The 22,846-nt window shown below is 58.1% G+C and overlaps 1 protein-coding gene across 10 annotated transcripts in view; it reads left to right on the top strand.

Moving 5' to 3' along the window:
* Positions 1–22,846, top strand: part of AP3B2 (adaptor related protein complex 3 subunit beta 2) — a 63,833-nt gene that overhangs the window by 27,731 nt on the left and 13,256 nt on the right. For 4 of the 10 annotated variants that reach the window (XM_030578988.1, XM_030578985.1, XM_030578990.1 and 1 more), the window contains exons 3-22: positions 297–371; positions 1,042–1,137; positions 3,828–3,988; positions 8,347–8,413; positions 8,909–9,091; positions 9,921–10,097; positions 12,477–12,574; positions 13,016–13,070; positions 13,416–13,487; positions 13,876–13,938; positions 15,296–15,428; positions 15,867–15,976; positions 16,911–17,087; positions 17,775–17,961; positions 18,132–18,250; positions 18,526–18,582; positions 19,227–19,338; positions 20,121–20,310; positions 20,873–21,080; positions 21,337–21,412. In XM_030578988.1, the coding sequence (XP_030434848.1) occupies positions 297–371; positions 1,042–1,137; positions 3,828–3,988; positions 8,347–8,413; positions 8,909–9,091; positions 9,921–10,097; positions 12,477–12,574; positions 13,016–13,070; positions 13,416–13,487; positions 13,876–13,938; positions 15,296–15,428; positions 15,867–15,976; positions 16,911–17,087; positions 17,775–17,961; positions 18,132–18,250; positions 18,526–18,582; positions 19,227–19,338; positions 20,121–20,310; positions 20,873–21,080; positions 21,337–21,412 (2,416 nt within the window). Of the gene's footprint in view, positions 1–296; positions 372–1,041; positions 1,138–3,827; positions 3,989–8,346; positions 8,414–8,908; positions 9,092–9,920; positions 10,098–12,476; positions 12,575–13,015; positions 13,071–13,415; positions 13,488–13,875; positions 13,939–15,295; positions 15,429–15,866; positions 15,977–16,910; positions 17,088–17,774; positions 17,962–18,131; positions 18,251–18,525; positions 18,583–19,226; positions 19,339–20,120; positions 20,311–20,872; positions 21,081–21,336; positions 21,413–22,846 lie in introns of those variants that run through there. The other 6 variants (XM_030578993.1, XM_030578986.1, XM_030578989.1 and 3 more) reach the window with 4 other exon arrangements.

Below are 22,846 nucleotides of genomic sequence, written 5' to 3'. Positions count from 1 at the left end.
TGTTATTATCATGTGTATTGTGATGGAGCCTCAGGGCCCCAATCATGGATCAGGGCCCCAGTGTGCTAGGTGCTGTAAACACACACACACACACACACACACACACACACACACGCTAGTGGGGTTCTGCTTTCTAGCCTAGGTGGAGGGGGCACATGTGTCTGGCCCCATAGCTCCTGGATTCTCCCCACAGTGCTGCTGTATGTGTGCGCCACTCTGACAGCCTGGTGCTGGGCGCGGGCTGGGACACCTGCAGATGTGTTGTCAGGTCACAGTCTCCTCTCTCACATCCCCAGATGATCGCCAGGGGGAAGAATGCGTCCGACCTCTTCCCAGCTGTCGTCAAAAACGTGGCGTGCAAGAATATTGAGGTGAGCATTTCCTTCGGGGTCGCAGCAACTTGCAAGCCAGCAGGGGGCAGCATTTGGGAGGGGCGGTACCTGCCGGGGGGTTGCTTGCAGCATTCATGGGTCTTATCTGCCCACACATGCCAAGTCAGGAAACTGCTCCCATATGGGAGCACTCACTCCCTGTGCTAAGTGGCAAGCTGGCTTTGAGGGGCCCCCGTAACACGCAGTGGGATTGTGCTGCCCTCTGCAGCAGCGATGGCCAGGTGGGGTTGCCTGGAGGGCTATGGGATTGTTGCACCCCAAGACTGGGCAGCAGGGTGGCCACGTGGTGAGAGACGGATGTGGGACGGCATCCCAGCCCAGGATTGCAGGAGGAGCCAGAATCCGGCCCAGACCCCGCCGCAGCAAGGAGGATTCTGGAAGAAGCAGCTGTTGTGATACTCAGCTTGCTTAGCAGAACTTCCCTATGACATCCCTCGTACCCCACTCCTCTAAGCTCACGCCCTCCTGCCTCTGTCCCACGCCCCGATACCCTGGGCCTCTAGATGTGGGGGCAGTCACCCCTCTTCATGGGCACAGATGGCAGCCCGGCGTGGCAGTGGAGGAAGCAATGAGGGTGGAGAGCAGACGGGATGGGGCGGGATTTGGAGCCTGGCTGACAGGGTTCGGTCTCTGCCCACATGTCTGGTAGGTGAAGAAGCTGGTGTATGTCTACCTGGTCCGCTATGCAGAAGAACAGCAGGACCTGGCCCTGCTCTCCATCTCCACCTTCCAGCGCGGACTAAAGGTCAGAGGTCGTGGGGGGGACTGGAGTGTGGGCACCTCCAGGGGCTGACAGTGGGCTGGGGGATGGTGCTGCCCCAAACCAAGGTGGGAGAGGACTGTCCCACCTGTTTTTCAGCAACGGCAGTAGATGGCTCTGCTGGTGCTCACTGCTGGGATCGGGGTGGTCTTGCTTGGGCTTAGGTTACAAAGCCAGGGGCAGGGAAACCCTGTGGCCATGGGGCAGGCCCTCTGCATGGAGGGGCTTTTGTATGCCTGCCCCCACACGCCTGCACCCCCCACACCTGCATCCCTACACACACGTGCCCAGATGAAGGCGATCAAGAAACATTGGACATCCTGCTGTGGCCCTATAGCTATAAGCCCTCCCCAGCATTGGGGGCCCTCCCTGGGGTGAGACTCGGACACACTTCTCTGGCTCCTATCGTCCAGCTGACCTGAGAGTCACCCTCTGGAATCTCCCCGGCACACCACCCCCAGGAAGACCAGCAGGCAGCGGGGAAGTGAAGAAGGGAGCAGGCTGGGAGGCCAAACGAGGCCTCTGCTGGAAAGTTAGCAATGCCCTAACTGAGCAGCAGCAGCTGCTGCAGCCCTGACATTTGGGGTTACCCAGTGCCCCAGGAAGCAGCCCCACACTGTCCTTAATGAGGGCCCTCCTACCCCCCGCCCTGTTAATGGCCCATATTGCTGCAGTCTGGACTTATCCATGCACTCCACACATACAGGCCAACAATGGACCACAACTCCTGATGCCAAAGCTACACTCCAGCCTCTCCCAGTTGGACTGACAGAGAACAAGGGACATACTGGGGTGCTCTCTCTGAGGATCCTCCCTAGCAGGCACCCACCCATCCCACACCCATGTGTTACCATCCCAGTGCCACCCCAGTACAACCTGCTGCCCCTTCGCCCTTGGCACAGCCTGGCACAGGCTCTGCATGTCACTGCAGCACCAGATAGTGAGCCCAGGCAGTGCCTAATCCCTGCGTGCTTTGCCGAGGTTGGCCCCAGGGGGTGGCTGGCTGTACTGGGTTCTGGTGCAATTCCTTGCCTTTCTCCCCTTCATACCAGGCAGGTCTGCCTAGAGAATTCAGGGGGCCTGGAGCAGGGCTGGGTCTTCGGTGGCAATTCAGCGGCGGGTCCCTCTCAGAGGGAAGGACCTGCCGCCGAAGAATGAAGCGACGGCAGTAGAGCAGCCTAAGTGCTGCCGATTGCGGCTTTTTTTTTTTTCCCGCCACTTGCGGTGCTTGTACTCACCGGGTGGCGCTCCGAGGCTTCGGCAGCACTTCAGTGGCGGGGTCCTTCACTCGCTCTGAGTCTTCCGCTGCACTGAAGGGCCCGCCGCCGAAAACCCGGAGCGGCTCGTGGGGCCCCTGTGGGGCCTGGGGTAAATTGCCCCACTTGCCCCCCCACAGGTGGCCCTGATACCAGGTACCCCTTTGGTGCCCAACTTCCAGGGGTACTGCTGTGGAGGAGGAGAGAGCACTGCCCCGCAGTACCTGTCCGCATCTCCGCTTCCTCTTGGAGGTGCAGATGGATCAGAATGAAGTGATAGGCACAAGGGAAGGCTGGAACCGGATGGACCCATGGTGAAGGGCTGGGGGCCTTTCAGGGTGTGTCTACAGTGCAGTCAAAACCTGCTGCTGGACTGTGCCAGTTGCCTCCAGCTCAGACTGGAGCCCATACTCGAGGACTCTGCAAGGTGGGATGGTCTCAGAGCCCGAACACCTACACTCCATAAATAGCCCCTTAGCCCAAGCCCGAGTCAGCTGGCACAGGCCCTTACAAGTCCAGTCCCTGAGAGCTGATGGTGGGTGCCAGCGCTGGCCCTGCTGTGGATGGTCTGTGCTTTTGCCATGTGGATCCAGGGGTCCAGTGCTATCCTGGACACTAGTGGGTAGAAGAACTCAAAGGGGCCCCTGACAGAGAGGCTGCTGCATCCCAGCCAGGCCTTTCCAGGCACTTGGCAGAGATCAGCATGTGGGGTTATTGGGCTCTGAGTCAGATGTGAGGCTGTGATCTGTGGGGGGGCAGGCTGAGGCAGAGCCAAAGCAGTGGGTTGCATAGGGGGAAGTGCACTCCTTCCTCCCCCTCCCAGCTGCTCACACCTTCCCCCAAGGGTCCTGGTATAAAGCCCTTTGTGGGTGGGGGACCCTCCTGGGACCCCTGCCTCTGAGAAGCTATGGGGAAGGCCCAGCTTCTGGCACTGGGAGACCTGGGGCTCCTGTGGGATTGGGCAGGGGTTAGAGAATAGGATGAGATCGAAAGAGTCGATACCGTGTTTGTGTCCCTAGCAGCTCTGCTCTGGAGCCCTTGTGCCCCCACTGCTCAGACTGCAGCAGGGACCCCTGGCCATTCATTTCTCCCCACCCTGTAGGGCCACCATAATCCTGGGGGTCTGGTTCCTGGAGGTGCTGAGCACCCACAACTCCAACTAAATCCCCTCCGCGGGAGCCAGGCCTGGGATCTGAAGGGGGCATTTGCCAGAGGGATTGCAGATCTGTGTTAATGAACGAGAGCCTCGCCTCCCAGGGAATCAATTTCCAAGTGCGCAGTGCAGTGCCAGGCGAACCTCTCTGCTTCCCTCTGGCACCCCCAGGTGCTGCAGGGCCCTCACCCTGCCCCGACTGAGTCAGGAAGGGCTCTCCGCTGCAAAGCCTTCCTGGAGCTGCCTCCATGTCCCCCCCACTGCAGGATCCCAACCAGCTGATCCGGGCCAGTGCCCTGCGGGTTCTCTCCAGCATCCGGGTGCCCATCATAGTGCCCATCATGATGCTGGCCATCAAGGAGGCGGCGTCAGACATGTCTCCGTACGTGCGCAAGACGGCTGCTCATGCCATCCCCAAGCTGTACAGGTAACTGGGACAATGGGCTGCATCCCCACCCCCCTCCTGAAATACATGCTGGGCTCACTTTGCCTTGGGCCATCATTTACACCGGTGCACAGTGGGGACTCCCACTACCAAATCCCTGCAACTTACTTTTAACAGAGGAAGGCACGGGGCACAGGGTGATGGTGCCCTGGGGCCTCTTGTGACTCGGTCAGATTGCATGGCATCAGAATTCTGGTGCCCTCTGCTTTTGTGCATGGAGGAGTGTGACATTTCGGGGATCACCCAGACTAGTATGGGGTTCTGTTACCACCTGCTTTGTGACTTTGGATGCCTTAATGCCAGACTGCTATAGCTCAGAGCTCTGACCCCAGTAGCCAGCCTGCCAGCAAAAGGTCTCACCCTGGCTTCCATCAGCCTAGTTACTCCTGGCAGGGTGACCCCAACAAGCCCTTCCGGTCCCAACTCCCCCCAGATCCATCTGCCTGAGTTCTTAATTGCCAGACACCAGGACTTTCCCCTTTGGCTCAGCACCCCTGCAGGGGTGAAACCTGCCCCCGGTTATCAGCTCACTTTGCCACACGCAGGGTGCCCACTGGAGACCTGCGTAGGGCGTAGATCAACAAGAAGTTTGTTTAATAGAAAAACCATAGATTCAAAGATGGAATAGTCAGGGAAGCAAACAGCCAAGTTACACACAAAATAAACATAAAGGCACGGCCCTGACTGTACACTTCTTTAGGAGCTAACTTCCCTTCTCTAATACCACTACCTATTGCCTCTGAACAGTCTCCCTACATGCCCCTTGTCGTAGAGGGGATCCCGTGTTTCATGGACAGGACCCTGCTTAGATGCTGGCCCTTCACTTCAACCCCCTTCCCTTCTAACAGGGTTTTCTTTCTCTCAGACTATGGTCATTCATGGTTACACAGAGAGGGGAAACTCCCTCCTGCCTTAGTGTTCCAAGACTAGGGTTTTCTTCTCAGTTTAAATGGCTTTCTATTAACTTTAAAATTGCAAAGCTGTTGTCTTTCCCTCGGCCGTAGGATGCTAGGTGCGTGGAGACACAGTGGGTGAGGCAACATCTGTTCTTGGACCAGCTGCTGCTGGGGAGAGAGACAAGCTTTCGAGCCACCCAGAACTCATCCTCAGGGCTGGTGTGGAGTTAGTTTTGTGGGAACAGCTAGCGTGGGAGGCACGTCTCCCTGCCTTATTGTGTCTCCACTCTGCTGTGAGGAGGTGCTGCCGTGGCACCCCAGTTACAAGTACAGTGTTCTACACATACAACCCCACCTACATTCATAGCCAGAGCCTGGGTAGAGATCTCCTACCGACCATCCAGGGCACAGCATTACCGGCTTTCAGGAAAGACCCTACTTGACATATATTAATACACAAGAACTTGGTATACAACCAGTTGATTCAATTGCTTATTCTTTGGGGGTCAGACCCCCTGTTCTCTCTTTGGGGACACAAATATGTGAGACCAGGAGCTCCTCTCCCCTGGTGCTCAATGCCATACAGAGTGATGCAGCAGGGCATCCCACTGACCTCCCCTTCCCCCCCCCCAAAAAGAACCCTCACGAAATGCTCCCCCTGTGGGCAGGAACCGTAGGCACCAGGAGGGGCTGTGGGTGAGACATTTTTCAAGGAAATGAACAGTAACTGGAAATGAGACCAGCAGCCAAACACTTCTGTTTGTCACGTCAAGCACTGACTGCCCAGATAATGCAGCTACAGTAACTGACAAGCCATCTGGATCCTACGGCTACATGGCTGGCATGGAAAATGTCTGAAAGAGCCACTGTTGGGCCACTGAGGGCCAAGATGTAGGGCTTTGAGCATGTGGGGATTTTGTTTAAAGTTTTACAAAACCTCCTATTTAATAGGAATGTTTGGCTGGATTTCTTAAAAAAAAAATTTTTCAAGATCAGGTTTGTGCTATTTCTTGGTTTTTGGCTTGGATCTAAACCCTAAAGATACATTCTGATTCAACCACAGACTCTGGGCTCAGGGCAGGGTGAGATTCTCTGGTTCCTGTGATGCAGGAGTTTGGCTTAGCCAATCCTAATGCAGTCTGGCCTTCCAGTCCATGGATCTAGAAACTTTGCAGGCTTGTGCTAGCGTATGCAAACCTGGGTGGGGAAGGGTGAAACTAGTAAGAAACTGGCTATGGTCTGTTTTCGTTGTTCCAGTGGAGAGTAAAACGGTGGAAGCAAATAAATGGGCAGAATAAGAGTGAAAAATCTATTTGATTTTTTTTTCCATTCTGTTTGTTTTAACCACTGAGACAATGCATGTGATATAGACCAGGAATCCTTGGGCTGAATTCTGGGTGTGCTTGCCCCCTTATTCATGGTCTAACAGCCCAGAATTCAGCTGTTGGATTTTGTTTACTGGACAGTTCCTTGTCAAAGCCCAGCACTCTGGCCTGCCACAGGCTACTGAGTCCTCCAAAGTCCATAGAATGAATGGACCCAGAAAGCATGTGTGGCCTTGCAGCATGGATCAATACAGGCCATAATGAACCAAAGGTGGGCAGGACACCGTACAATAGGATAGGCTGCTGCAGAAAGGTGACAGAGTGTCTGGCGCTGTCCTGAACTCCTGGCAAGAAGGTGCATGTGGGTCAGAGGCAGAGGAATGGAAGGTATAAAGCAGGAGGCTAGGACAATAAAGCACAACCTACCTTGGACTTGACCCAGAATGACCATACAGTTCACTGAACCCGGTGTGAATACCACTGAGTGATTATGTGCCTGCATCTTCCGTGTTAAATATTTAACCTTTGGTTATTGTTAGAAGGAACCGAGCCGCATTAGCTAAGAACATAAGAACGGCCATACTGGGTCAGACCAAAGGTCCATCTAGCCCAGTATCCTGTCTTCCAACAGCGGCCAATGCCAGATGCCCCAGAGGTAGAGGTGAAAGTAACTTAAAGGAGTTCCCCTAGCACAGAATGCTGAGCTGGGGGTGGGGCCTCAACTGCAAGGGGGTGGCCTCAGTTGGAAGGGGCAGGGCCTTTAAATCTGGTGGCAATTTAAAGGGCCAGGGCAGTAGTGGCTGCCAGAGCCCTGGGCCCTTTAAATCGCCACCCGAGTCCCGCTGCCAGAGCCCTGGGGTAGAGGCAGCGGGGCTCCGGTGGTGATTTAAAAGGCCAGGGACTCCCAGATGTCGCTGTCACAGTGGTGCCCCTGGCCCTTTAAATTGCCACCCAGGCCCCAGGGCTCCTGGCTGTGTCCGCTACCCAGGGGCTCCAGCAGCAGGCTCTGGACTTGCCGGGAGCCCCAGGCCCTTTAAATCACTGGCCTGGGGAAGCTGGTACGCCGGAGCAGACCAGACTGGCTTACTTTCACCTCTGCCCAGAGGGAATGAACAGAACGGGTAATCATCAAGTGATCCATCCCCTGTTGCCCATTCCCAGCTTCTGGCAAACAGAGGCTAAAGACACCATCCCTGCCCATCCTGGCTAATAGCCACTGATGGACATATCCTCCATTAATTTATCTAGGTCTTTTTGGAATCCTGTTAGTGTCTTGGCATTCACAACATCCTGCTGCCTATTAATTTCATTTGGTAACCCTTAGTTCTTGTGTTATGAGAAGGGGTAAATAACACTTCCTTATTTACTTTCTCCACACCAGTCATGATTTTATAGATCTCTATCGTATCCCCCATTAGTCATCTCTTTTCCAAGCTGAAAAGTCCCAGTCTTATTAATCTCTCCTCATACAGAAGTTGTTCCATTGCCCTTTTCTCAACCTTTTCCAGTTCCGATATATCTTTTTTGAGATGGGGCAACCACATCTGCACACAGTATTCAAGATGTGGGCGTACCATGGATTTATATAGAGGCAATATGCTATTTTCTGTCTTCTTATCTATTCCTTTCTTGTTGATTACCAACATTGTTTGCTTTTTTGACTGCTGCTGCACATGGAGAGGAAGTTTTCAGCTGACACCTAGAGGAGGGAGAAGTGAGACCAGCAGCCAAATGCTTCATAAGGACCCCTCTCTAATTGGGATCCAGCTGTTTGCTCTGCAGGGAAGCTCAAAATCTATCCATTTACTGCTTCTGTGAGAGGGGATGGAATTGGGACTGCTCAGCTATGGATCATTGGCCCAACACTGCTAACAACCGATGGAGATTCTCCTTAGCTCATAGCCTAGGAGCAGGGGGATCTGGGGCCTCATTGTGCTGTTGCAGATTTGCAAAGGTCTATGAGCGTAGCAGATCCTGCCTCATTCTCTTCCAACACACCACAGTCCTGCCTGCTTCACTTGTCTCCCCTTTCGTGCGGGGGGTGGGGAGATAGGGCTGTCCCAGTGCCTCTCCCCTCCCCCTGCTGGTAGTATCACCCACTGCTGACTGTCTCTTACAGCTTGGATTCGGATCAGAAGGACCAGCTGATTGAAGTGATTGAGAAGTTGCTGGCGGATAAGACCACGGTGAGTGGGGGTAGTGTCCCGGGGGAGCCACATTAACCCTGTGGTGTGGGGGCAGCAGGGTACTGTATTATTAAAGGATCCCCTTCCCAAATTTCAGGCAAAGGCCCATCAAATGTACAACTCCAGGGCTCCCAAGAAGATAACCTGGGAGCTGGATTCTTAAAGGGACAGAGTCCTGCCACCCTTGGATGGGCGGTGCTATTAAACTATAACCATCGCTGACCCTGCTTTCCTGTTGGCTGATCCCAGTCTCCTACCCATGTGCCCTATCGGCAGTGCCTTCAGAGCAGAGTCTTGATAGAAACCCTGCCCTGGGGCTGTCCCCCCATGTCAAGGCTGAGAAGGAACCCTCCCCAGAGCTCCCTGGGGAGAGACCCAGAAAGAGCACCAGCCGGTGGGAAGTGTGAGTAGCGCCTCCCAGTGCAGATAATGTTGTTCTTCCTCCCACCTTGCCCACTGCCCTACTGCTCTCTCCCCTCTCTCCCTCTCCCCCAGCTGGTGGCAGGCAGCGTGGTGATGGCCTTTGAGGAGGTTTGCCCTGAGCGCATTGACCTGATCCACAAGAACTACCGGAAACTGTGCAACCTGCTGATTGACGTGGAGGAGTGGGGCCAGGTGGTGATCATCAATATGCTGACCCGCTACGCACGCACCCAGTTCCTCAGCCCCAACCAGAACGTGAGTCAGACTAGGGCAGGGGATGCGTGACCCCAGCGAGGCAGGGAGGGGAGTTCATATCGGAACAGAATGCAGAGAGGAAGGAGACAGACTTAGGGTCCTATGTTGGCTCTGTTCTTGCACTAGGCCTCCCAGCCCTGACACACGTGGCTACACTGCCCCTCTCAGAGCCGTAGGACCTGAAGCAGCAATGCTCAGTCTGAGGTGACCGGGCAGCATCTGGCTTAGGATGCCCATGGGTCCCTACAGCTGTGGCTCCTTGGTGGTGCACCATGCGGTGCTATTGTGTGGTGGCAACGCAGCATCCCCACCTTAGCTTGGACTAGAAACAAGGCACACTCTGGAGCATGTGAGCTTGGGAAAGGATCCTGCATCCCACAGATGCTGTACATGGAGACGGTGTTTTTCCAAAGCTCCATTCTAGTTCAGCCACGAGCTCTGCAGAATTTCTGGGTATGGGTCTCTGGCCTGTGCTATGTAGGAGGTCAGCCTGGGTAATCATTGCTCCCCTCTGGATCTGTGTCCCCTCTGAATCAAGAAACGACCCCTGTGAAGCTGTCCTGGGCCTTGCACAGGCTGCCCCTGATCCCCCCTCCCTTGTCCTCACCAATGCAGGGACCCTTCAGGGTCTTGTTGCTGCTCTGGGGTTGTCAGGGAGTCCAGTCCGAGCAGCTGCCAGTGGGGCCTGAGGGGAAAAGCCTGACTTGTATCAGCTTCTAGTTAGTGTCTCTGGAGTGGGTTTACTGGACTTGGAGCTCTGCCTGCCTGGGGGGCCGCTGAGGGGAAGTTAGTGCTGCATCCCTCCACACACACACACTGTGCCTGGCAGGAGTCTCTGCTGGAGGAGAACCCAGAGAAAGCCTTCTACGGCTCCGATGAGGAGGACTCCAAGGATGACAAGCTGGATGCAGCCTCTCTGGTGAAGCGCAAGCCCTATGTGATGGACCCTGACCACCGGCTGCTGCTGCGCAACACGAAGCCCCTGCTGCAGAGCCGCAATGCCGCGGTGAGTTACATGGTCCCCCGCCTCACCCTGCACCCCCACCACAGAGGCAGAACCCCACAGCGAGCTACATGCCCCCCCTTGCCCTGCCCCCCACCACAGAGCCGCAACGCCGCAGTGAGCCCCACACCCTCCCACCTTGCCCTCCCCCGCCCCCAGAGCCAGAACCCTGCAGTGAGCTACATGCCCCCCCTCGCCCTGCCCCCCACCACAGAGCCACAACGCCCCGGTGAGCCCCACGCTCTCCCACCTCGCCCTGCCCCCCCACCACAGAGCCACAACGGTGCGGTGAGCCCCATGCCCTCCCGCCTTGCCCTGCCCCCCCACCACAGAGCTGCAATGCCGCGGTGAGCCCCATACCCTCCCACCTCGCCACCACAGAGCCACAACGCCACGGTGAGCCCCATGCCCTCCCGCCTCGCCCTGCACCCCCACCACAGAGCTGCAATGCCGCGGTGAGCCCCATGCCCTCCCGCCTCGCCCTGCACCCCCACCACAGAGCCACAATGCCACGGTGAGCCTCACGCCCTCCCACCTCGCCCTGCACCCCCACCACAGAGCCACAACGGTGCGGTGAGCCTCACGCCCTCCCGCCTCGCCCTGCACCCCCACCACAGAGCCACAACGTCACGGTGAGCCCCATGCCCTCCCGCCTCGCCCTGAACCCCCACCACAGAGCCACAATGCCACGGTGAGCCTCACGCCCTCCCGCCTCGCCCTGCACCCCCACCACAGAGCCACAACGCCACGGTGAGCCTCACGCCCTCCCGCCTCGCCCTGCACCCCCACCACAGAGCCACAACGCCACGGTGAGCCCCACGCCCTCCCGCCTCGCCCTGCACCCCCACCACAGAGCCACAACGTCACGGTGAGCCTCACGCCCTCCCGCCTCGCCCTGCACCCCCACCACAGAGCCACAACGCCACGGTGAGCCCCACGCCCTCCCGCCTCGCCCTGCACCCCCACCACAGAGCCACAACGTCACGGTGAGCCTCACGCCCTCCCACCTCGCCCTGCACCCTCACCACAGAGCCACAACGCCACGGTGAGCCCCATGCCCTCCCGCCTCGCCACCACAGAGCCACAATGCCACGGTGAGCCCCATGCCCTCCCGCCTCACCCTGTCCCCACCACCAGAGTCAGAACCCCGCAGTGAGCTACATGCCCCCCCTCGTCCTGCCCCCCACCACAGAGCCGCAATGCTGCAGTGAGTCCCACACCCTCCTACCTCTCCCTGCCCCCACCACAGAGCCAGAACCCTGCAGTGAACTACATGCCCCCCCTCGCCCTGCCCCCCACCACAGAGCCACAACGCCCCGGTGAGCCCCATGCCCTCCCACCTTGCCCTGCCCCACACCACAGAGCCACAATGCCCCGGTGAGCCCCACACCCTCCCACCTTGCCCTGCCCCACACCACAGAGCCACAATGCTGCGGTGAGCCCCTCGCCCTCCCATCTCGCCACCACAGAGCCACAACGCCATGGTGAGCCCCACGCCCTCCCGCCTTGCCCTGCCCCCACCCCCCCACTGCAGAGTCACAATGCTGCAGTGAGCCCTCCCGAAAGCTGCAATACCATGGTAAGTCCCCTGTCTCCCCTACACTGTCCCCCCACAGAGCTGCAACACCATGCTACGTGCCCCTTCACCCTGCCCCCGAGCCACAATGCCGCAGTGAGCCCACGCCCCCTCCCACGCCTTGTCCTGTCCCCTCGACAGAGCTGCAACACCACGGTGAGCCCCCAGCACCCCTACCTTGCCCTGCCCCTCCACCACCACAAAGCCACAACCCCGTGGTGAGCTCCATGTCTCTCTGCTTCGCCCTGCCCCCATGAGCCACAGAGAGCCTCTCGCCTTTCCCCACACAAGAGCCGCAACACCGTGGTGAGCCCCCCACATTCCCCAGCCGAGCTGTGACGCCGCAGTGAGCCCCTCCACTGCCCTGTGTCCAGGGTCCCGTCGGTATGTCACTTCCCCTTGTGCCTGAGGAGTGACAGGTGGGTTTTCTGGCACGTGGGGGCTCCCCAAGGAAGGAGACACAATGCACTGTCCTGCAGGAGCGCACGCCCGGTGACTCACTCTGCATCTGAATGGGGATGCGTAGGCCCTAAGCTCAGCAAGCCCCCTGCCCTGACACCGCCGGAGCTCTGGACCCTCTGCCCAGGAAGTCATTGACAGGGGTCTTGCTGGGAGCAGCGCTCTCCCACTGGCTGCTGCCCCAGAGAAACCCGACACGTGAAGGGGCAGTGCACAGAAAATAGGACACTCATCTCTGCAGTCAGGTGCTTTAGACCCAGCCAGGGCAGCACCCAGCCTGCAGTGGCTGGCCTATTGCTCAGCGCCCTTCCATGACCTCTTGTCTCTCTCCTCCCCCACCCCCACAGGTGGTGATGGCCGTAGCTCAGCTGTACTTCCACCTGGCACCCAAGGCCGAGGTTGGGGTCATTGCCAAGGCACTGGTGCGTCTTCTGAGGAGCCACAGGTCTGCAACCACCACAACTTCTCCTCTTTTCTCCCTTTCCTCCTCCTGTCTTCTGCTCACCCCCTCTCCCTACACCCCCCTTTCTTTCTCTCCAGCAACTACCTGAACTTCCTTCCATGACTTGTTCCAAAGAGGCTGAAGTCTGTGTGTCACAGGCTGTCAGGGCTCAGGCCCTGCACAGAGCTGCAGAGCTCTTCTGCTGACTCACCCTGGCAGCCTGAGCAGTGGGTCCTATTGGCTCCATCTCAGGATTATAAAAGTTTCTGAGATGGAACCATCTCAAGTCAGAATCTGATGGGGGGCTTGTTATTTCAGTAGGGAGGGGATAAATTTGGCCCAGATTGGGTCAAGTGGAGGGATTGTGTAAGAGCAGCCTGTTGCATGGATTTTCCTTGCTGCCTCACTTCTATGGGGACAGCTGATGGATCTCTCTCCCGGCAGCGAGGTGCAGTGGGTGGTGCTGCAGAACGTGGCCACGATGTCCATTAAGCGGCGGGTGAGTCCTGGTTCCCTGCATTTGAGAAATCGCCCTTCTTTTCTCTAGAGGCTGGGGCTGCAGCATGGGGGGATTTGGGGCTGAGCTCCCCCAAACCTGAGGCTTGGGTCTGACCCATTCCTGGGCTGTGTGCAGGGACTCTGGGGTGTCAGATCAGTCCAGTCCCCCACCTCCTGCAATGAGGGACAGCCCAGCAGCCTGTCTGAGCCAGGAGCCTGTCTCCAATAGGGGCCAGTGCTAGATGCTTCAAATAAATCCCCCATCATGCACTTGGTCCATTGCCTTGTCCCCTGACTGATCCAGCAGGGTAACTGGGCTGCTGCTAAAGCTGCTTTGTCTGTGCAGGGGATGTTCGAGCCATATCTGAAGAGCTTCTACATCAGATCCACAGACCCCACCCAGATTAAGATCCTCAAGGTGAGTCAAATGCACAGGACAACCTGATGCATGTTCATAGCGAGGCATCCCCTACACACACCCTGGACATAGCCTTGGCACCGAGCTACCCAACTCCCTTGCCATAGGCAATCTTCCCCCACCACCTCTGGGAGCTTGTAGGCACTGCCTTCCCTTCTAAACACCGTCTGATCCTCTGGACCCCACTGGGAACTCCATGCAGCCATGTGACACCTTCTCCTCGAGTCCGGACATGCACAGTCTGCTGCATCCAGAGTCTGGCTCCTCTCACTCTCCCCAAAGGCAGGATCTTGGAGGTACCTCTGTCTCTGGGCACATGGGGAGGTAAATCTTTCCATCTCTCTCTCACACACATGCTCTTGTGCTGCTCTTTCTCCCTCCTCTCCAGCTGGAAGTTCTCACCAACCTCGCTAATGAAACCAACATCTCCACCATCCTGCGGGAGTTCCAGGTACTCAGGGCCAGGGGCTGGTGGGCGGAGCCGAGTGGGGGAAGCATGTGGCAGAGCTGTAAGCATTTCAGGGGTGATGCTGTCAGCATGGGGGTAAAAGAGAGGGGCTTTCGGTGCAGTGTGCGCTCACCTCTATTGCTTCCCCCCCACCACCAGCCATGAGCAAGGGAAGAACCATTCACAGCCTGGGAGGAGCTACCTGCCGTGGCAAGTGACCTCACTGGTGCCCACCAGAGAGAAGGCAGACCGGGGCTTCTCCTCTCTTCTTCTGAGCTCATTGCTGGTGCTCAGCAGACTCACTCTCACAATCTCATCTCTACCTGCCATTGGGAGCCATCCCCGCTGCCAGAGCTGGGCAGAAAATGGGGGTTTGGGTGGGGGAAAGAAATGGAAAATGGAATATTTCAATTTGGGAATGCTGCCGTGGTGCGTCATAGGAGTTGTAGTTCAGCTGTTTCATGCTCCCATTCTCCTCCATGGGCTGGACTCCCTGGTAAGACTACATCTCCCAGGATGCACCTCAATGGTGGGAGTTCCTGCATGCGTCATGGGAGATGGCTGGAGAGCCTGGCCCTACAGTTCCCAAGAGGCTCCATGACAGCTTAGGGAAATTCAGATACTTTGGTTTTCAGCTGTTTGGTTATTCAATGAAAAAAATCTATGTTTTCCATGGAAAGTAGAGACAGTTTTGATGGAAAATTTGTGGCCAGCCCTACATGGTCCTGGAGCTGGCTGGCTCTGTGGGGCTTGGTGGTGGCTGTTTCATAGTCAAACACCAAGGTGTTGGGTGCAGGTTTCTGGGGGCCCAAACCCACCCCACTTTATTAGCAAAGCCCTTTTTTGTTTTTACCCTGGCCTTGGCCCAACCCCTGCTCCTCACTGGGTTTGGGGAGTGGGCATGGAGCTGCAGCCCTGGGGGAAGCAGCCAGGTTGTTCTGCGATTAGTATGGGGGAAATCATGTGTATTCGGTCTCATGTAAATTCCTTGGGGCAGGGACTAAGGTATCTGTACATGCCCACACAGTGGGCCCGATCCTCATCGGGGCCTCTATGTGCTACTGGAATATAAGTAAATGACTAAGTCTGCTGGATGGATTTCCCTAAAATGGGGGGAAATGAGAAACATACAGCCCTACCAGGGCCTGTTCCCAAACATGGAGACTAGGGGAGAACTGGGCTTTACAGACAGCCTTGTGACTTTCGCTACAGCAGCTGCTAGGAGCCCTGAGCTAGTGCAGCCTCTGGGAGCCACCCTGCATGTAGTCTGAGCCCATGCGATCAGCTCTCAGGGCTACTCAGGCATGGTGTCCTGACTCCCGATGCATGCCAGGAAAGCTGCCATGCCTCTTGTCTGCAGACCTACATCCGGAGCATGGACAAGGACTTTGTAGCTGCCACCATCCAGGCCATCGGGCGCTGCGCCACGAACATCGGGAAGGTCCGAGACACCTGCCTGAATGGCCTTGTCCAGCTTCTCTCCAACAGGGATGGTGAGAGCCTGCGGCCCCGGGGCAGGGAGGGGCGAGGGGGAACTGTCCAGGGGCTGCCTACGGGAGATAGTGCTTTTCAGAGCTTGCAGTGGAAAATCAAGCAATGAGTGATGGCCACCAGCCTGAAACAAGCTCTGTCTGGTTTCGAGGAGGCCACGGGCTGGAAGGAGCTGGTGGAAGGGGTGCCCTGCGCTGGGACATTCTTCTGGGAATTAAATGTCTGGTTGAGCAAATTCCCACAGCTGCGTGTTGTCAGCATCACAGCGTTCGATAGCACACCCCGGCTGAGGCCCCTCGTGCACTGAGATCCTGCACAGCCCCAGCAGGGTGGGGAGAGGAACTGTTCACCCCAGAGCTGGCTGTGGCTGAGTCCTGGCAGTGCAGGGGACGGAAGCATCTCTGCGCTCATTGGTGGCTGGGGATCTCTGTTGCCCCCAGAGCTAGTGGTGGCTGAGTCCGTGGTCGTCATTAAGAAGCTGCTGCAGATGCAGCCCTCTCAACACAGCGAGATCATCAAGCACATGGCCAAGCTCACCGACAACATCCAGGTATGTCTGGGCTCGGGGGGGCCCAGCTGTTCCCACTGCCAGAGGGGCTGGGGGCTCCAGCTGTATGGGGGCGAGTGTGAAGTGGGCTGTGCCCACAGGAAGGAGTAGGGGCTAGCTCAAGGGGATCCTTGGTGTCCTGGGCTGCCCTTCCTGTGGAAGTGCTGCTGCCTGTTGCCCCCTTTCTCCCCTTTCCGGGCCCCTACCCCAAGGGGTGCTGCATTCAGTGTCTGGTCCCCTGCTTCTGCAAAGCCCTGAGTTTGAATCTCCTGTGCCACCAGGGCTGGGACTCCTCTACCAGCGCTTGCCCCACGGGGCCTTCTGGAGTCAGCTGGAAGGGACCAGCCCAGCGGGAGGGACCGGCCATGCTTTTCAAACTGCCAGCGCAGCCACAGCAGGACCCCTTGCTCCCTGGTTTGGCTGCTGCAGCGGGTGGGCATTGCCAGGCTCCTAGCTGTGTATGTCCTGGAAGGGGCAGCGCTGTGCAGGCCTGCTGTTGTGGTTCCCAAGATGGACACAGGCAGGCACCCACCTAAGACGTGACCTCAGGAGACATCCCTGGAATGGAGTGGGGCCATCTTGTCCTCCCAGACCTCTTTGCCCTCTCCCCCCTCCCCAGGGTCTCCGTGCTTGGGTCCCAGAATTCCCTGTGTTGGGTGCTCCAGTGCAAAGGATCCTGGGATGTACTCGGTAATGCAGCAGCTGGGCCCTGACTGGGAGAAGGAACTGGTTGGGTTGGTGGGACTGGGGAACAGCGGGTGAATTGAACAGGACCAGCAAATCCTGACCTACGGAGTCCGCAGCATAGTGTCTGCAGGGTGTGAGCAGGTCTCCCATGGACTGCACTGCACTCGCTCCGGCTCTAGCCCCTCCCTCTGGAGCTTGCCCTGCGAGGGATTTTGGCAGAGCTGGGGTTCTGCCATGTACCTGTCTGCAGGTGCCCATGGCCCGGGCCAGCATCCTCTGGCTGATTGGCGAGTACTGCGAGCACGTGCCCAAGATTGCACCCGATGTGCTGCGCAAGATGTCCAAGTCCTTCACTGGCGAGGAGGACATCGTCAAGCTGCAGGTTATCAACCTGGCAGCCAAGCTCTACCTGACCAACTCCAAGCAGGTGAGCGCCGACTGGCTGGGCAGCAGCATCTGCAGCTTCCCAGACCGGCTCCGAGACCCTGCTCTCGCCACACGGCTGGCTCTGCCCTGGCAGGCTCCGTGCAAAGCAGGCATTGCGTAAGCAATTAGTGCAGGGCTGGCTGAGCCTGTGCCCCCTGCGCTGGCTTCCCCTGATGGCTGCCAGTAAACTGCGACCGTCGCAGCTATGCCTGACTCCACCCCACAGTGCAGGGCCGTCTAGCTGGCCAGTCCCCATGGTGACAGTGCTGGGCACTCTGAGATGGGGTGCAGCTGTCTCTGAGTATGCTGGCCCCTGCCGGGCAGTGGGGTGCTGTGTGAGGGCCAGGACACTTCCATCTGAAACATCCTGGCCAGCCAGCCAAGCCTGCAACCTGTGGGCCCAATCCTGTAAGTAGCTCTGTGCCAGCAGAAGCCAGGGGATATGGAGGGCACTCAGCACTTTGCTGGATTGGGCCCACAGTCCCTGCACTTAGGGTTGCCCTGCCCACTGAGGGATGTGTGGGCTGGGCTCAGGGAATCAGCAGAGCTGGGGTGGGTGCCATTGGGCAAGTCCCTTCCACTCCCTGGGCCTCTGTTTCCCCATCTGTGTGGTGGGGAGGGGTTCTGCTCAGCATGATAGCTCTGTAAAGTCCCAGGGAAGATGCTGAGCTGCCAAACATCACAATAGAGCAAGCTGCTGACCCAGTACGTGCTGAACCTGGCCAAGTACGACCAGAACTACGACATCCGGGACCGGGCCCGCTTTATCCGCCAGCTCATCGTGCCCACCGAGAAGAGCGGGGCCCTTAACAAGTATGCCAAGAAGCTCTTCCTGGCGCAGAAGCCCGCCCCTATCTTGGAGTCTTCCTTCAAAGGTACGGCAAGATGCATGGGACCCAGGGGTCTCTGGCTGGCTGTGAGAGGAGAGCCCATTCCTCCCAGTAGGAGCTGGGTTATGTGGAACGTGGGCTGTGAGGCTGGAAGCCGCTAGGGTGGGGAGTGGGGCCAGGAGGGCTGCGCTCTGAATTCTCCCCTCCTGCTGCAGATCGGGACCATTTCCAGCTCGGCTCGCTCTCACACCTCCTCAACGCCAAGGCAGTGGGCTACCAGGAGCTCCCCGACTGGCCGGATGAGGCCCCCGATCCATCCGTGCGCAATGTTGAGGTACCGTGCTAGCCGGGCTCTGGGGATGGGCCTCATGTTGTGCTCCATTTGTGTGATCCCGGGAAATGATGTTCACCCACAGCCTTGGTGTCAGGGGACCCTGGGCTCTGGTGCCAAGCTCCTGGCAGCTGCTGAACCTTCCAGGTGTCCAGAGAAGTGGGTGGTTCCTGTCTTGATGCTTAAGGCAGGAGGAATGGGGTGCGGAGTGGAGTGGCTGGGGCAGAAGCCCTACAGAGTCGCTCTGCTCCTATGACAGCAATCTCCCTCGTTTGCAGGAAGAAACCGCCTTCCTCACTGAAAGCCACATCGGGTTGCTGGGAGAGCTCAGAGAGGTGGCTCGTGTGTGTTTGTTATGGTGCCTTTCCCCTCTCTCTTGCTTTTAACTTCCAGCACTTGGGAATTGTGTGTGTGCGCATGTCTTGGCTTTTTTCTATAACACACATAAAGGATCTGACATCTCAGCAGAAAGTAAAGGCAGACCCACATCCCCATCCTCTGCACAAACGTGTGTGTAGATTAAACTCCTTTTAATCTCCCAGGGCTAAACATGAGCCAGGCTGAGTGTGCGTTGCACATGCACAAGCACACACCTGTTTGGTAGCATAGCTCCCAACCAGAGCCCTGCCATGCTGTCGATGGATCTGCCCCCAGCGCTTGCTGCTGAGTGATCCACCCATCATGGAGAAGGCTGGTGAGCATTATGCCATGAGGGTGGTGAGGAGAGAGATAGGGGCATGGTCCGTGCATCGCTGTGCGGTTCCCATGCCCCCTCCAGGACAGAGCCTCCATGGTACTGACCCTGGGGACATTTCCTGGGAATCAGCCTGTCCATCACTGCAGAATCCCGTTGGAAGGGCCTGGCCTCTGTGATCTCCACTCCTTGGGCCAGCTTTCTGCTGTGGGGGGTTCACTAGGGATTGGCATGGTCCTCTCCATGGCTGGCGTGCGCCTCACCTCCTTTTCTGCTCCTGCGCAGGTTCCGGAATGGACCAAGTGCACCAGCCGGGAGAAGAGGAAAGAGAAGGTGGAGAAGCCATTCTACTCGGATTCAGAGGGAGAGTCTGGGCCCACGGAATCAGCAGACAGCGGTGCGGGACCTGGCCGTCTCTGTGTCGGGCAGCAGGGTGGCACTGCCCAGCCCTGGCAGTGCTTCCACAGCTGGAGGGCAGCAGGCTCCTGCGTTACCTGGCTGTGTAGTGCTGAGCGCTAGCGCCTGCTGCATGGGGATGGCAGTGCCATCTGCTCCCGTCTGCTGGTGATGTTCCCAATGGGTGGGGAGATAAGATGTATCTGAGCTGCAAAGGGCCAGCCCTTCCAAAGCTTCTGTGCTCTGCATCCCCCACCTTCTCTGCTGACCCTGGCTGGGCTGCTAGCAGCCTGACTGCAAAGGGCTGTGAGCCCTTGGCCAGTGCCCAGATGACAGGGGGCTACAGAGCCCTTCCCACTTAATGCCAAGGAGCATTCAGGGTCCTCAGATTGGACTGACCCTCCCTCAGGAGCCCTTCCTCCCTGGAAAAGGCCCAGGGCACAACGTGTTGTCTGAAAGGCCCATCCAGCCCTACTTCCTGGCTATTTGTGGGGAGCAGGCACAGTCAGCGTCTCTCACATGGGACAGGGCGCATCTGTGTGCACGTATGGGAATGATGTGATGACTCCCTTCCTTCCCCCTCCCCAGTGCACCAGCTGGGGGAACCCCTGGCCCAGCGACCATGGCAGTGCAAGGCCCCTGGAGGGAAGGATCAAGTGCAGGGGATGGCAGTATGGCGTGGCAGCCAGGGGGGACACGAGGGGGCTGGGCAGGCTGACCTTGCAGACGGTGCCTGGCAAGGGCTGCCAACACGGAGATTTTCACTCTCTCTCTCTCTCCCAGACCCGGAATCTGTCAGTGAGACGGAGAGCGAGAGCGGCAGCAGCAGCAGCAGCAGTGAGAGTGGCTCTGACTCGGGAAGCCGGGGCGAGGAGAGTGGAGACCAGTCAGAGGAGGAGGAGGAGAAGAAGAAGAAGAAGAAGAAGAAGGGAAAGGAAGGGCCCCGGAAAGCCTGCCCAGAGAGCGCTGGGAGGTATCACAGGCAGTGGCGGGGAGAGGGGGCAGGAGGTGCCACCAGCTGGGGACTGAGGAACACCCCCAGGGATGTGGGGGGACTACAGCCCATCCCACCATGTCTGTTTCTCATGCCTTTAACACCCAGCATCTTTGCCCATGCCCCCTCCTTTCGCTGACATCAGCCGGGTGCCAGGCAGAGATCCCGGGCTGACAGGCTGGGCCCAGCTGCTCCAGTGCCAGCAGGGGGACATGCAGGAGTGTTGGTGGGGGGGATGTCAGTTGCTCAGCCAGCAGGGGACAGCACAGGAGTGCTGGCGATGGGGTGGCTGGGGAGGGTGTCAGCCACCCAAGGTATGTCACTGCTTGGGGTGACATCACCCCAACATTGGCACAATGTGATTGTCCTGCCGGAGAGGGTGAATCTAGCTCAGATGCATGGGCTCCAGCCATGGCTCTTGTCCAATGATTTCAAAGTATGTAAATTAGCCACTGGTAGCAGGTGCCCCTGGCAGTCATGGTGCCCAAGGGGCATGCGAGGTGTTGGTGGTGCTCTGTGCCTGACCCTCTCCTTCCCCCAGCGACCCCAGCGAGGAGGAGGAGGAGCAGGAGCAGGGGAAGAAGGGGAAGAAGAAGAAGCCGCAGGATGAAGGGAAAGGGGCTTCCGAGTCCTCGTGGGAGGAGGGCAGCGTCTCGGAGAGCAGCTCGTCCAAGTCGGACTCAGGCTCCGAGGCAGAGGAATCTCAGTCAGAGCCAGAGAGCAGGAGGAGAACCACGGTGAGAGGACAGGTGGGCAGCCAGGGAGGGGCTCGCTGCTGCTGAGCTCTGGCACCACTCACCTGCCCTGCAGAGAGGTGGGCCGGAGCTCGCATCCCCCCCATGCACGGGCCTAGGACTCAGCTCCTGCCCCTCTCTGAGCATCCTGCACCCAGGGCTCCCTGTGCCAGTGCTGGGCTGGGCCTTGCTGGGCCCTGTGCTCCTTTCCCAGCCCCCCTACCCCCATCTGCTAGCAATCATACTGCCCCAGTTCTGTCCTCTTTTGCAGCCTCCCAGCAGCAAACCTGCCCCAAAGGCCTCCAGGAAAGAGACCAAGGAGATCTCCTTGCTGGACCTGGATGACTGTGAGTCTCGCTGCCCCACAGCTCATCCCCACGGCTTATCCCCACTGCACTATGGGCTGGGGCGGGGCAGGGGAGAGAAGCAGGGAGACTTGTCTTGACACCTTCCCTCCATCTCCCCATCTCTCCCTTGGTTTGCTACCATTTCTCCTCCTCCCTGTTTGAATCTGTAGCTTCCCTACCTGCCTGCTGCCTGGCTCTCAAGGAGGTCAGTGATGGCGTTTGTCCCATGGGGACCCCCTGAAAAGCTCAATTCTAGGGGCCCTACATGGAACTGGGAGGAAGATGGGGACAGTGGGGGACACAGGAGGTAGATCCCCCCCCAGAGACTGTCCTATCCCCACCTCCCCCAGCCTGTACCTGGCTCCTGCTCCCAGCTGGGGCCTCTGCTGTCCAGGAGGCCCTGCTACTCAGGTCTGGCTCCACCTCTGTGTCCTCCCTGTGCTCCCCTGCCTGCTCGTGGGCTGCAGCATCCCTGCACTGACCCACCTCTGAGCACCCCTCACCGAGGCCTGGGACAAGGGGGAACAGATGTCCTGATTTTATAGGGACAGTCCCAATATTTGGGCTTTTTTCTTATATGGGCCCCTTATTACCTCCCACCCCCATCCCGATTTTTCACACTTGCTATCTGGTCACCCTACCTGGGACTGGCACGTGGCAGCTTGGAGGTTGCTCTGCAGGGGAGGGAAAGGGGCCGCCTGGCACTACCTGTGGGAGAGCACAGGGACTGGAGCCACTGGCAATGGCCTTCCGTCTGATCCTCCAGGCATCAACTGTTCCTTCCTGCTCCCAACTGGGGTTTCTGCTGCTACACAGCTCCAGCTGACTCCAGGCAGAGTTGGAGCTGGGCAGCAGGGCCATCCTTACAGCAGAGCCACCGGCAGGGAGCCAAGTGGGGTATCTGATGCCCAGTGAGCTGAATGGAAGGCCCTTGTGGGCCAAATGTGGCTTTCAGGGGGCCCTCTGGGACTGCAAGGGGGAAGATGCCTAATGCCACCACTGCAGTGGGTTAGTCTGTTCTCACCCGCACGCTGAGTGTAACACCAGGGCCCCCCAGTGGTGTCTCACTCGCATCCTGCACTGCCGTGTTGTGGGCTCAGCATCCTGTGTTCAGCCTGATGCGTGGCCCTGGCATGGGTAATGCAGCATCACAAGTTAAAACCATTCTCTGGGCGAGGCAGCGCATGGCCCAGGTGCTAGGAAATCCTGCTTCCACGGCTGAGCCTGCAGGGCAGCCAGGGCCAGGGGCCTGGGAAGAGGGGTGTGCAGCAAAGACACAGGTACTCTCCTTGGGACAGACTTTGAGAACGGGAGCGGTGTCACACTTAGTGTGTGCATAGGACCCTAGGTGTCCCTTATGGCCCGAGAGCCCTATAAGAGCAGGTGTCCTGGGAAATGTGGCTTCTTGGGGAAGGAGTGAGCAGGGGATGAGAC

The sequence above is a fragment of the Gopherus evgoodei genome, chromosome 10 (assembly GCF_007399415.2).
Source record: "Gopherus evgoodei ecotype Sinaloan lineage chromosome 10, rGopEvg1_v1.p, whole genome shotgun sequence".
NCBI classification, from domain to species: domain Eukaryota; kingdom Metazoa; phylum Chordata; order Testudines; family Testudinidae; genus Gopherus; species Gopherus evgoodei.
This window is presented reverse-complemented; position numbering and strand designations above follow the sequence as displayed.